This window comes from Hylaeus volcanicus, chromosome 1 (genome assembly GCF_026283585.1).
Source record: "Hylaeus volcanicus isolate JK05 chromosome 1, UHH_iyHylVolc1.0_haploid, whole genome shotgun sequence".
Lineage (NCBI taxonomy): Eukaryota > Metazoa > Arthropoda > Insecta > Hymenoptera > Colletidae > Hylaeus > Hylaeus volcanicus.
The window spans coordinates 12,657,690-12,673,397 of record NC_071976.1 but is presented as its reverse complement, the minus strand read 5'-3'; the positions used below and the strand labels follow the sequence as shown (position 1 = coordinate 12,673,397).

Genomic DNA, 15,708 nt, shown 5'->3' with positions numbered 1-15,708 from the left:
TTTCTTTGACATCCATTAAATCTTTTGTATCAATATTATGAATAGCATTATGACACTCATAACCAAAGTACATAGTAGAAATATGCATTAGGTGTGATTGAAAATCAAAATTGATTAATTCATTCTCCTCCAGTTTCTCTAGACAAGATGGAATGACAAGTTTCTGAAGTAAATTTTTGTACATTAAAAATAAGTCTTCAAATAACTTAGTAGCATCTACATGATCACTGAAAAAGTAAATTTAATTGAGTTATATTTTTGAATTCCAATTTTAAGAAAATTAAAAAAGAGGACACTTCGCATTGATTTTAAAAACGTCAATAACGCCGAAACTTTATTTTACCCTCGATCGATAACAATGAAAGTCACTCGACATTCCTAAGAGCACTCGCAAGATAAAGTGTTCCTTTCCTAGTTCGTGATCCGTAGAAATAAATAAAATTTTACTGACGTAAGAGATAATGAATAGAATGAAGTTCATGCAATGATCATATAGCAATTTATTTGCAACAAATTATTTGATCAATCAGTAAATGTTTGGTCATTTATTGTAAAATATTTCTTTCTGGAATCCATATTCTAACTTGAAGTAACGGATAAACGGTTAATTTTTCATCTTTTTTCAAAATTGTTATCTGTTAAGTATTTTATCTAACTCTACTTACCGATAAGCGACACAATCGCGTTCTATTATCGCACTTCTAGACAGAATTATTTTATCTTGTTACCGTTAGATGACAAAGTCTGTCCCGTTGTATCTGTTAAGTATTTTATCTAACTCTACTTACCGATAAGCGATACAATCGCGTTCTATTATCGCACTTCTGGACAGAATTATTTTATCTTGTTACCGTTAGATGCCAAAGTCTGTCTCGTTGTATGACTAACTAGTAGCACAAAAGCATTGGTTAAATATATTTTTCAAATATTAAAGAAATATTTTTTTATTCACACTGTTTAAGATGAAAAAAATATTTTTATGAATATTGTGTACATATACACAAAATATAAAACAAATATTAAGTGAAGATGAATTAAATGTGCTTAGAATGTATATGAAATATTTAAAACACATTCACAGAATGTAAAAACAAGATGTAAGAAATGTGAGTTCTGAGTTCAATATTCTATACATATGTGGAAATATCAAAATATTCATGTAATATAAAAGAAACGTTTAAAAGATATTCGGATAATGTGAAAGTTATGTTTAGAAGATGTGTATTGAATATTCGGACAATGTTAAATAAATGTTGAAAATTGAGATTTAAAAAGAAATTAAATTAAATTTTATATTTTTTTGATTATTTTGTTGATAACATAATTTAATATAAAGCAAATAGAAATTATTTCGTACTTTTAAGCAATTATATCTAGAACTGGTGAGTATTCATATCAATTAACTAGAAATTATTTCATACTTTTTAGCGCAATTTTTATATTTTTTCGAAGTCGGATATATTTTTTTTCCAAAAATTATTTTACATTAGACTAACGTAGTACAGTATGGTAAAAAAGTGATTGTAATTTACAATAACTAACTAAATCTAAATAAAATCTAAATTTTTCTACAGTCTTACCAGTAGAGTTATATTACTCGATTACAAGAAACAGTATTGCTCGTTTTCACATGTCCATACAGGGTAGCACTTTGTTTTTAGGAATCGATCTTTTTACAAAAATTTTTCTATTTCGCATTAAATCTTAATTAGATTATTACCAAAACATAGGCAAGATATTTTAGATGAAAGTGAAGAAAGCCAAATGTAATATTATTTGGACTATATCTAATTGTATGTATTATTCGAATTATTACTAAAGTGACTTGCAATTACATATAATTAATGATAGTCCAAACGTAATTGTGTTTACGAAACTGCTGATAATACCTACAGTGGGTGTAAGTATTCGTACACCGATCAATTTCCAAAAAAAAACTATGTAAAATTGTAATTTATTTACTTATTTTTTATAAACCATGACATTCTACATATTCTCGGAAATCTCTAGAATAGATAGAGTAACAAAAAAAATATAGTTATTTATGTAAGTTGCGAAATTAACAAGAAAAAACAATTAATCGATAGAAATATTGAAGCAATAAGTATTCGTATATAGGGGATCTGGCCATCTGGATATCCAGGACCCATGGTGAGGTGAATTTTTACCTCACCCAGTTCCTCACAGGCCACGGGTACTTCCGTACGTACCTGTCGAGGATGGGCAAGGTCGGATCCCCGGGATGCCGGTATTGCGACGCAGCAAGGGACGACGCGCTCCATACGTTCTTCGTGTGTGACCGCTTCGCCAGAGATAAGGTAGATCTCGGCGCCCTCGTAGGAGACGTCACCCCCGACAACATCGTGGGGGTGATGCTGCGGGGGCCGACCGAATGGGAAGCGGTCGCGCACTACGTGGAGCGTGTGCTGCGTCGCAAGAGAGAGGAGGGATGCCTGGATGATACTCCGGGCTCCCCCTAGCTTCGGTTCTATCCGACCGGCGGAGGCCCTAACGGGGCCTAGTTGCCACGCCCACGGACTGTTGTTATGCGAAAGCAGGTCTGGTCCGGGGGGCTAACGTGGGAAGCGGGTGGTTTTTTAGTGAGTAGGAATCTCACACTACCGGACGCTGGCATCGTCCACCGGCGCTCGGTGCCTATGAAGGTTTTTCCACCCGCCCAAAAAAAAAAAAAAAAAAAAGTATTCGTATAACTGTTTAATTTTTAAAACTTCATTAAAAAAAAAAGAAATTTACATTAATTTACAAGTATATAATACTTCCTTCGTGGGATTTCCTTTTGATTTTACAATTATTGCAACTCTTCTAATCATTAAATTAACTAAATTATTAGTTAGAAGTTATTAAGAAGTGGGATCTTCTTCAATTCCTCTATTAGAGCCATTTTCAAAAGTAGTTTCCTGGAAATTTGATGTTTTCTCATTCGTACGGTGCAACAAACTAATGTGTTTACGTTACAAACTCTACTGTAAATGATTCGTCATAAGAACCGTACAAATACTTATTGCTTCTACCCACTTTTACCCACTTTTCGCATATTTTTTGTTAATTTCATAAATTATATTAACTAGTAAATGTTGTATAGTCTATATCTATCTTAGAGACTTCCGATAATATGTAAAATATCATTGACTATAAAAAAGAGAAGTTAAGAAACTACAATTTCACACAAAAGTTTTTTGGGAAATTGATCGGTGTACGAATACATTCTTTCTACACCCACTGTATACTCACGAAAGTGAAATAGAAAGTCTAAAAAATCTAACTTCCATTAATGGATGAATTTCGGTTTCGTGCGTATGCGAAACGGAAGTGCTTGTTTATCATTTAGGCGTATAATAGTTCGTCTTTACGAAAGGCATCTTCGTCACTGTAGCTTTGTAAGTCTTCCCTCGAACTTCAACCAGCACTCCACCGCCATACTGTGCCAACTCTGGGGGCACGTAACCCATGGCAATGGGTCGACCGAGAGTCGGACTGGGCCCACCGGAAGTGACTTTACCCACGCGTTCACCCGCAGGAGTCAAAATCACCGCTCCTTCTCTGGCTGGTGGACTGTTTCCAAGCATCAGGCCCACACGTTTTCTCGTGGGACCCACCTCGATTTGCGATAGTATCCTCAAAGCACCGGAGAAGTTTGCTTCCTCCTTTCTTCTTTTAGCTGAAAGAAGAACGATCGAATATTTATTTGGTTATTTATTTTCAGAGGGAATTTCTTTAATGGATTGTAGGGAATGCATTGTTCATCCAATATATGAATTTATTTATTATTGTTTATAAAAATTCCATTAATAAAGATTCTTCCTCGGGTAATTAAAAATATTTAGTATATGGAAATTCTCCTGTCAATAATAATTTATAAAAATCATCCTCACCATTCATGTATACAAGGTTTTTGAACATTTTTCCTTTAATTTAATGTACACCCCTGCTCAGAACTATGTGGACACTTCCTTCATAGAAATAAGTATTTAATAAAAGTTGCAAATCTATTAATATCAATTATATCATGTATATTTCGATATTTTTATGTTGCATTACCGAATATATTTTATGAATAGTTTTCTTTCATTATATATATGACATTAGTAACGATAAAAAAACTATGGAGATATCTAGATAATGTTAAAATTTGGGTACTACTATTTTCTTCATTGTATCCGAAGTAATATTACCTCATTTATTTTAATGATCGTTTTGAATTTTATTTTGTTAAGAAAATAAATTTCTAATAGGACTACATTAACAAAATATGGTCTCGATTCTTTTCTTTTCTCACAATTTCAAACAGTTTCACTTACACACAAGCCAAGTAAGTCCTGCCTCAACTGGAGTAGTAGTCTCGTCGATGTCGTGTCCATACAGGCAAAGACCAGCTTCCAGCCTACGAAAATTCACATGAAACGTTGGAATTATTAACGTATTTTATTTTTATCTTCGTTCAGATCACACAGTGATTAATAATTATTTTGGTTTGTTTGTTTCACATATTCATTATATGTTAATTGTATTATTATTAAAACAAATTGTTATTTTAAGTCGTACTGGTTGATTTACTACAACTCTAAATACAATTAATCTTTTACTTGAATAAATTAGAGAATATACTTTAAACTAATACTTTACAATAAATATTTGACAATTACTATGTTACTATTACCTTAAACTGTCTCTAGCTCCTAGTCCAGCCAACTTCGTGTCAGGCGTCTCCAAGAGCTTCCGAGTAAGGTCGTTGGCAATTTTGGCAGGCATTGAAATTTCGAACCCATCCTCTCCAGTGTATCCGCAACGCGACACTCTGATTCTGCTTCCCATTACTTCAGTTTCCACGCTGTTCATGAATCTTAGCTTCTTCAAGTTGATCTTCACCAGCGTTTGAAGAACTGTTGCCGCGGTGGGCCCTTGGAGCGCAATCAGACCTTGCTCTAGAGGATCCAGGAACTCTATGTCCACCGTTTTCCCTCGGGACTTGAAATCTTTCTGACATTCATAACTAGTTGAGTATGATAATCTTACAAAAGTGTTATGATAAACGTTATGTTTAGACTAGGGATTTTTATCCATTTATACATAGCTTTCAACAGAACAGTTTTCAACTTGCAGGGACCGAGGTAAATACCGTAACCCGGATTGTTTACAAGAGAATCGATGGCTGTGATTTTGATATTTGAAAATGGACAACTACTGTGCGAATGTACGCCAAAAATTTTTTTTAATGTGTTCTCTGTGTCGTTAGTTTTCGTTATTACTTTTTTTACATTTTATGATTACACTAGTTTACAAAATAAAAAAAAAATGTACATTCAATACCACCATTTTTTCCTCATGTATTTTGGTCTACTAAACTCGAAAATCGCAAGAAAAAATTTTTCTACGGATAGGTTTTTTTATATGAATTTAAAAATTCTTTTTTTATTTTTTTCTGACATACCTTCACATTTTAGACCATATCTCGTGTTAGAAACGTCCGATTAAGTCGCACAAGACGCCATTTCAAAAGCAATCGAAGTTCCAACAATTGCTTTTCACATTATTTTTCAATCGGTTCAATAGTTTAAGTGTTACGAGCCAATATATATGAGAAACTTTGATTTTTTCGGCTAAAGTAGAACACGAATATTTCTTCCATCGCCATGGAAAAATCGAAATTGTCAAAAATTATATCCAGTTTCTTATTGTTTGCGTATAGATTGCACTTTTACGAAGAAAACAAGCTTTTGTTGAAGAAAATCTATGGATAAATACCGGAGTTAGGAACAGTTGAGTCAAGGCACAAAAAACCCAATTTTACTCTGTTTTTGTATTTTTTTCCTATTTATATAGTTTATAATATAATAGTTTAGGGCTTGTGGCTCGGCAGAGTATGAATTATAAGGAAGTTGTTGAAGATTTGCTAATAGATTATGCAAACATGGGTATAGAATATATATTGTTCTTCTATTTGATTTGACAAAATGGAAAAATTTGTACATTGAATTTCAATTTTAATTTCAATAGGCGTAAATATGTCGTTCAAAATTCATTTTTTACATTCTCACTCGGATTTTTTCCCGGAGAATCTTGGCGATGTAAGTGACGAACATGGCGAAAGATTTCACCAAGATATAAAAACTATTGAGCAGCGCTATTATGGATATTGGGATAAAAGAATGTTGTGAGACTACATTTGGTTCCTCATTAGAGAAACGAACCCAACGAATAACAGAAGACAAAGCAAATGCCGAAATTATTTCTAATCGAAATTAATTATATAAATGTTTCCTATATAAATAGGAAAAAAATACAAAAACAGAGTAAAATTGGGTTTTTTGTGCCTTGACTCAACTGTTCCTAACTCCGGTATTTATCCATAGATTTTCTTCAACAAAAGCTTGTTTTCTTCGTAAAAGTGCAATCTATACGCAAACAATAAGAAACTGGACATAATTTTTGACAATTTCGATTTTTCCATGGCGATGGAAGAAATATTCGTGTTCTACTTTAGCCGAAAAAATCAAAGTTTCTCATATATATTGGCTCGTAACACTTAAACTATTGAACCGATTGAAAAATAATGTGAAAAGCAATTGTTGGAACTTTGATTACTTTTGAAATGGCGTCTTGTGCGACTTAATCGGACGTTTCTAACTCGAGATATGGCCTAAAATGTGAAGGTATGTCAGAAAAAAATAAAAAAAATTTTTTAAATTCATATAAAAAAAACCTATTCGTAGAAAAAGATTTTCTTGCAATTTTCAAGTTTAGTAGGCCAAAATACATAAGAAAAAAATTGTGGCATTGAATATACATTTTGGCTGTAAACTAGTTATTTGTATTATAATTTTATATCTTTATGGTTGACTACTGCATCGTTGTTAATTTTAATAATAATAATAATAATAATAATAATAATACTTTATTTATGGGCAATCTGCCCTTGATATCAAGTACAATGTAATAACAACAACAACAACAAGAGAAACAAAACAAAAATGGAGACGATCACAGTATCTTATAATGTAACATGTTTAAACTAGATTGCGCATCCGCAAAATTGCAACGACTGATCTTTTAAATACCAAAGGTGAGTCATGAGAAAGATCAACAGACATATTAAGGCTATTAAGACAGCCATCGCACATATTCTTGTAACACAATTTTGTTTCGCAATTGAAGTACGATATGGATCAGTGTAAAAAATATCGCTACTTCGAAGTTGCCTACTTGGAATATTAAATTTCAATAGTTCCATTATCCTGGGACATTGAATTTTTCTATTGACAATTTTAAAAACTAGCATGAGGTCGGCTACAGTTCGGTGCTGCTTAAGCGTGAGCATTTGCATAGTGCAAAGTATATTTTCATAGTCGTGGTATGCTATATCCATAGGTGTACCTAATTTTATCAATTGATAAGAATTAATTAAGTTTCAACATCCAAATGAATTAGGAAAGTATGAATTTCGATACATTTTAGGTGACTACAAAACGATAATTTAATTTTGGGGAGGAAATGTATCTACATACGCTATAAATTAATAAAATCCGCAGTTTAGTTATAATTTATTAAGTTACGTTAGTTCTCAAACAGGTATAAAATTAACAATTTAGAGAATGTTTATAAATTCATCCAGATATGCTCAAATATCATTCGCGATTTTAACGTTTCCAAATTTTAGCAAAATCGAGAAAGTTATTAGAAAAAAAGCACCGTTAATGGTCAAACATATATAAAATTAACAATTCAGAGAATGTTTATAAATTCATCTAGATGTACTCAACTATCATTCACGATTTTAACATGTTCAAATTTTAGCAAAATCGAGAATGTTATTAGAAAAAAAGCACGAAGTTTAGCATGGAATAGCTTCAAAATTGATTCATTAAAAGTCAACCGTAACAATTTTCTGTCAAAGAATTTTTATTTATTTTATTTACCAGTTGTTCGACGAGCAACCGCGAGTCTTCGTCTCTTCTTCCAGCATTCGACACCACGAAGTACTTGTTATCGTCGTCCTTGGTGATGATCAAGTCGTCTAGAATACCACCGTTCTCGTTGGTGAACAACGTCAGCACGGCGCATCCTTTCCCCAAATTTTTCAAATCGCTGGTTGTGAGGGACTCCAAGAATTCGGTGGCATGTTTACCAGAAATTTGTGTTTGCATCATGTGACCAACGTCGAACAACGAGGCGAAAGTCCTCGTGTGCTGATGGGACGCAGCTATGGCTTCCTGATACTGAACTGGTAGCAGCCATCCAGAAAAATTGACGATCTTTCCTGTAAATTTAATGCACGATGGATTAGCCCAGGCCTGGCCAACTCAAATACATAGTTCCACGGGCCACTTCGATGACGCGTAACGATACAGCGGGCCGCACTTTAGGTAAACATATAAGTTAAAAAATAACATTAACATTAGGTTAAAAAATATAATATATATACAAAATACCGCTCAACGTCATTGTTTCATTCTCGTCTATTACTAAGAGCAAAAATGTGTGGATTGCTTCTTCATTCATTTATTACATAACTGTATTCAAATTACAAATGAACGTTACTGATGGTTGCCTATTGAAACCGATTCATTCCTTTAATCATCCTTTTAATCCTTTTATTCATCCTCAAATGAACAAAATATCGATAATCGAAAAAACCATAATTGGATGTCACCAATTAGTTGAATGATATGGACGATACGTAAAATTTCGTTAGGATAAATATTATTTTTGGTTGCTTTGATGTAAAAGAGATTAAACTTCTAAAAGAGTTAATGTATCAAATTTGTTACGTTCCCGTTTCTAAAATCTCCGTATTTGGAGTCGGATGTGCGCACCCGGTATATATACTAATATATATATTAGTCACGTAGGCATAGAAGTTTTGAGACTAACACGAAGCTAGGAGGTATCCCTCGGAACCGTGTAACGTACTTCCCCGCCACCCCTTGTCCTATGATTTTTTGGTATAAAAAGGATATCGACAAAGGCATCCTTGGTCTAGTCGATATCTACAAAGGGTTCGATACACGTCTGTACGTACTCTTACGAATTATCTACAACGAGGAAACTCAGCGAGATGGGGTTCAAGTTCCCTTTGAGCAAATCCTAACCATACAGTACGTAGTCTACTGTTAGGCATTACTTTACCGTTGGAGTTGTCCACTGTTTGCTCGCGTTGGTTAAAATCGAGAAGGATTAGATTCTTGCTTCGGGGAATCGAAACTAAACATATTAAACAAACTCCTAATTGTAACAATTTAAATTCACAATTAGTATACCGCGACAAATTACTCTCATAACAATTGTAAGTCCCGGTGCATATCAGAATATACATACAGGGTGTTAACAAATACGTGGGGCATTTTTTCAAGATCAAGTCTTCATACCTGTACAAATCGAAAAGTCTCTTACCATTTTGCGATCTGAGGCTTTGTTGTTGTCCACCTGTAAATTTCAATCGCTTATATCTCAACAACGAAGCCTCAGATTGCGAAATGGTAACAAACTTTTCCATTTGTATTGGTATGAAGACTTGATCCTGAAAAAATGTCCTACATATTTGTTAACACCCTATATATTAGTATCATTTTAAATTAGTGTTGATCAATACATATAATAACCAGTCCAGTACCCACTAAGGTGTACCTTTACCGTTCGAGGTAGCTATGTGAACTTGGCACCCGACTTTTCAAAAATTAATTTTTTTTTATAGAAAACGATAGGATTTCGTTTGTACCTGATTGTACCTCCAATAGTTCCGTTTGTACCTCGACCAATTAATAATTAAAAAAAATTAAAAAAATGGTCAGCATCCGACATCGAGATTTTTGAAATCGGTTTTTCCTGATTCTTTAGAATCGTTTGTACCCGTTTGTACCGCTGTTCGTTTCATTTGTACCTCAATAGTTTAAATTTTACAAGCAATTGTTGATCCGCGTAAGAGTGAAGTTCGTTAATTTTCAAAATATTTAAAATCTGTTTTATCACGATTCTTTAGAATCTTTTGTACCCCCCCCCCCCCCGAAACGTTTTTCTTTTCGTTTTTCTTGCTTGTAAAATTTAAACTATTGAGGTACAAACGAAACGAAAAGCGGTACAAACGGGTACAAACGATTCTAAAGAATAGGGAAAAACCGATTTCAAAAATCTCGATGTCGGGTGCTGACCATTTTTTGAATTTTTTTTAATTATTAATTGGTCGAGGTACAAACGAAACTATTGGAGGTACAATCAGGTACAAACGAAATGCTATTGTTTTCTATAAAAACAAATTAATTTTTGAAAAGTCAGGTGCCAAGTTCTCATAGCTTAATGTGTAAGGAATACAAATAAATTAAACATATAAAATTCTTGTTTTACTGTTTATTAAAAAAAAAAGCAAAGAAAGAATAATGCAGTTTATAGAAAAAAATTTACCCAAACAAAATAAAACAAACCACACATAGTGCAGACCACCATTTTACAGGCTCCCTACAAGTCTCGTAACAAATTTAAGAAATAAAAAGTGATAATATCTATTTATCTTATCTAGCATCGTTATATATAAAGATTGTAGGATACTAACTCTGTTAGATGTAAATAAAATCGCGATAAATAATTTAATATTATATCATTTGTAAAGGATTATTGAGAAACCTCCTATTAACAAAAAGTACAAGGAAGGAATTACATGTTTGCGTACAATATTTTATACGGAATTATAGACAGAGTTGTTTATTAGAATCGGGATGTCTTAATGTCTTTGCTATTTTAATATAATTATAATTGAATATAATTACACTAATATATTTTAATATAATTACTATTTAATATAATTATTTATTATAATAATAGAAAGAAGCGTTGGAATATTCAAAACAATTTTAATACTATCTCTCCAGAGACAATATCATATTTTATTTAATCCATATTCAGTACAAAATAATAAATTAAATAATGTAATATTAATGTATAGAATGAAAATTAAAGTTAATGTATTAATGATCCGTGGCGTCCCGTTTCTAGTAGACCACCTAGTATATGAATATCGCAATGAAAACATAAAATGATGTTTGATAAGATTAAAAATGTATCGATTTAATCTTACTTTACAAGTATTTTCTCAGTACGTATCTTTACGGTTCCTTAATACCACATTGACGATTAAAAACAAATTGATCATTTTTGTTTTCTTCGCGAGGTAAAACTTTCGATTCATGAATAATCTAACTTGTCATTCAAGTTTCTAATTATCTTGTTTATGACTCTCTATATGACTTTTCTGATCGATTACATAGTCCTTAAGATATAAAACAAAAGTTCTCTGTATTTGTAAGTAAAAGGAGAACAAAAATGTTTGTTACCGACATTTTGGTATTTCTCAAGTTGTGTTAAAAAATTGTACGTTAAGTGGTTAAAAATATACTTATTTTAAAAATTTTAAGTTTAGATCAACAGACATTACTGTCAGCGTTACGCCATATGTAAGAAAATACCACTTTAAATTACGTGTAATTATAAATAAAAAGTAACTCTTGGAAAAAATAAACAAATTTAACTGAAAATAAATGAAAACTGGAATTTAAGTGAAATAACCTCCTCCTTTTCGAAATCGGTTAGAAAGATTGCTAATTTGAATAAAAATCGACTTTTAGAACAAATAAACAAATTGGCAACAAGTAAACAACTGGAAATTAATAAAAACTGGTATTTAATTAGAAAAAGTAAACAATAATGGTCTACAAACAATGCGTACTGACATAGTATAAGCTCAAAATTTATGAACATTGAGACCCATCTCCGGTTTACACGTTGTTTTTTTTTACATAATTAGCTTTTTAAACGGTTTGCAAAATAATATATCCCCCCTCCCCCCCCCAAAAAAATATACATGTCGAATAGAGTAATCTCTTCCTTTTCGAATTCGGTTAAAAATATGAAATGTCAAGAATAAAGACTTATACATAGCATACATCCTTCCACAGGAATTATTTAATATTATTAATGCCGGCAATACACCTTAAAGAGCTATTCCTCCTTCCTGTGCAATCATATTAATTAGGTTAGTAAATCGTCAGCAGCCAAAAGATGCATATCGTGCTTTATCTAATCGAAAATTTTTGATACTTCATATTTAATGGTTAGTGATGAATAATAATTATAGCTTTTTGTATTAATTACAAGTTTTACCATATTGAAAGAAATTAAAAATAGAAAACAAGCATATGAAGAAAAACAACTTGTATGTTTATAAACTTGAATTAAAGTGATAAAATATTGCTTTCTGTACTTGTATGTCACGAATGGACTAATGTTTTTTTTCCATTCGTGGATAGTAGTATACAGTTTGTAAAAAAGTTCGAGAATGTGAGATTTATCGGATTAATTTCTTTAATTTCGGTAAAATGAAGGGTGATTAAACAACATTCTTTCTTTTTCATTTTTTTTCCTACATATGAATTTATTTATAAGCTAATTGTATCGTTTTCATTTAAGTAAATATCGTAAATATCAAATATAATTGAGTGCTGACCACTTGTCGTTCTGTTATGTAAAAATTCTCTTATTGTTAGTTAAACAATTTCCTCCACTGTGAGTTTACATAACAAAGGTTCTACTGTATGTTAAATTAACAAGTTGAAGGCTATGTCATCCAGAAATCGGTGACAGGACTTTTCATTGTGATATTATATACAGGGTGTTCAGGCTATTACTAGCCAGCGTTTTTCTCGTAAATGGTACGTATGACAAAAAAATGAAAGAGGAGAAATTTATATGATATTTTGTGTGCAACGTAACCAGGTATATAGATCTTTCGTATTTGTACTATTTTCTGAGAAATGAAGGTGACCTTTAGTTTTTTAAATGGAATGGTATATCTTTTGTACAAAAATATGGTAGAGTATTGAATCCTAAATAAAAAAGTATCGAGCTTCATTAGCCCTCAACCTAATAGGTAACGAGTAATTTCACTTTATTACTTGAAAATGTTTTTAACTTTTTAATTACTGTTAGTTAGTTTTTATGTCTAGTCATAATTTACATATACTTTATGTATGAGCATAACTTTTTTAAAAGTATAGCTTTTAGACTGAAATTTTTATTAAAATACTCTTAAAACATAATGACTAAACAAGGATCTAAAATATCTCCGAAAATCAGCTCTCATTTTTTAATATTTTATTATGAAAAATTTATGAAATATTCTTCAAATGTTACTTTTTCGAACATAACAACACAGGTTAAAATAATATAATTCATTTAGTTTGTTCAAAAGAATTTATAGAAAATAAAATATCAGAATATAATAAAGAATATTTTATAATGAAAAATTTATGAAATATTCTTCAAATGTTACTCTTTCGAACATAACAACACAAGTTAAAATAATATAATTCATTTAGTTTCTTCAAAAGAATTTATATAGAAAACATGCTTTCTATTCGGCCCTCAAGACCCATGTAACTTTAAAGGGGTAAAACCACTTTAGGATTTTGAAAAAATCGATTTTTTTTTTGCTTAAACGATACTTTAGGATCATAAAAATAGTACGTCATTTGATTTATAGTGAAAAAGAAATGTTAAAGATTCAATTATCGATTTTTCCGCAACGCCTTAGAGCGCGATTAAAGTGTTTATAAAACTGTAAACGCGTTTTTCTCGAAACCACTTTTTTCACACTGGGAGGACGGATTTCTCAATGACTATTGCATGGAACGATTTGAAATTTGTGCAGTAGCTTCACAACAATATTCTCTTTGGAAGTACGTAGCTGTTTTTTGATTGAATGTAAACTCTTTTTTTTTATAAACAATTTAATGCTCATTTTTAGGGGAAAAAGTCGATTTATTGCTTAAAAAGTGCGCTACTCCCACAAAAATTGATTACGAAAGAAAAACCCTACGTACTTCCAAAGCCAATTGTATTAGGTTGTCCTAAAAGTTTCTTTCGCGAGTTGCATTCAATTATTTTCTGTGGCAGTGTTTATATAAATAGACAATCTAATTTCTTAGACATTGATGCTGTAACAGTAACGGAGCGAAATGAATTGTACACAATTTTGTAATGTAACATAAAACATAAAATATTGTGTATGTATTAATTATTAATAAAAGGAAAGAAACTTTTGGGACAACCTAATATATAGATTATAAATTTTCTTTAGTTTTTGTTCCATGGCGGTGTTTTCAAAAAAGCTGTTTTCTACGACGGGCTCCGTCGCTGCCATTTTGTATGAAAATGACAATAAAAAAATTGTTTTTCGTTCTTCAATATGTGTTAAATAAACCCTCTGAATTAATTAATTCTATCGAACTTTTTATCCTATTTTCATACATATTTGAGTAGTCTGTACAAATTTTTTCAACAAGAAATATTCAAATTGAGTCGACTGTGAAGCGCATTTGTAGGGCACCTTACAATTGAAACCTCCTATCGGCGTGAAAGATGCAGGTCGTAATTTTGGTTCGACACAAAAAAACCAAAAGAAATTTTCATTTTCATACATTTATCTTCTATGTGAACTAAGAAAAATCCACAAAAATGGTGAAATGTGAAATTACGGCAAGTTTGAAAAAAAGAACGAGTTCTTTGGGTGAAAAAAATCACTTTAACTTGATAAAAAAGTTGTATACAATTTTTTTTGTATGAATTTTCTTAGTTCACATAGAAGAAAAATGTATGATAATGAAAATTTCTTTTGGTTTTTTTGTGTCAAAACAAAATTACGACCTGCATCTTTTCCGCCGATAGGAGGCTTTAATTGTGAGGTGCTCTACAAATGTGCGTCGCAGTCGACTCAATTTGAATATTTCTTCTTGAAAAAATTTGTACAGACTACTCAAATATGTATGAGAATAGGATAAAAAGTTCGATAAAATTAATTATTTTTTCCATCCTAAAAAAATTCACGAAGAACCGCTTTTTTTAGACCTCCTAATTCAGAATACCCTCTTAAGGATACGAAAATTCTTTTTTGCATGATTAAAAAGTTACTATCACGCAAAAATATTGGTGGACCGTTTGGGATACATGATTTGCCCTGAATTTAACAGAAAATTTTCAACAGTGTAGATAAAAAAATGCATTTACCTAGATTTTCCACGTGAAGGTCGTACAGGCAAGTCTTCCTCGGTTCCGACGCCGGCGTAGTCGTCGACGCTGAACGGCAATCTTCATTCCTATTTGAGCGTGCTTCGGAATCGATCAAACAATTGGAAAGTGGCCCCGAAGCGACACGACTCGGGTGGATCTTGGAAATCGTCGCCAGTCCTGACGATTCCCTTATATTTCCCAGTAATTCGAGACATCTCTCGATGCTGTCGACACCAACCGACTTCCCGCGTACACCGAAACGAAACATCGTGCTTCTTTGCCACCAATTCGTCGTCAACTGATCCGAGAATGCCGGTTTTGATTACTGTCGATCCCTCTTTAGATGACCCCGCTGACACTCGCTGTCTATCAGGCTCGGTACTACTATCGAAAATCGGCTGACTTCGTGACGCAAATGCGATTTAGTAGCTTGTTGACTAACAAACTCGAACAATTGTTGTTGCTCCGTGTGGGGACTATCTAAACGAGATATAACGGTGTATAATTCGCTTATGCTACGTGTGGGGGGGCTTTAGCAGTGCAGTGTCCTATCTGAACATTTTAAACTTTGTGCAAGTTCTTTAAATGTTGTGTTCAAAATAGACTCGTAATGTTCTGATATAGCAAATCACTGGCATT

At 32.2% G+C, this 15,708-nt stretch overlaps 1 protein-coding gene across 1 annotated transcript; it reads right to left on the bottom strand.

Annotated features, from left to right (window-relative positions):
* Positions 1-1,317: 1,317 nt before the first annotated feature.
* On the bottom strand, positions 1,318-15,374 carry LOC128880210 (aminomethyltransferase, mitochondrial). Its single transcript, XM_054130072.1, has 5 exons — positions 15,067-15,374; positions 7,935-8,275; positions 4,679-4,998; positions 4,320-4,402; positions 1,318-3,679 (listed from the first exon to the last, which is right to left on the bottom strand). The coding sequence occupies exons 1-5, from the start codon at positions 15,335-15,337 to the stop codon at positions 3,342-3,344; spliced, it is 1,353 nt and encodes a 450-aa protein (XP_053986047.1). The 5' UTR covers positions 15,338-15,374; the 3' UTR covers positions 1,318-3,341.
* Between the last annotated feature and the right edge of the window lie 334 nt (positions 15,375-15,708).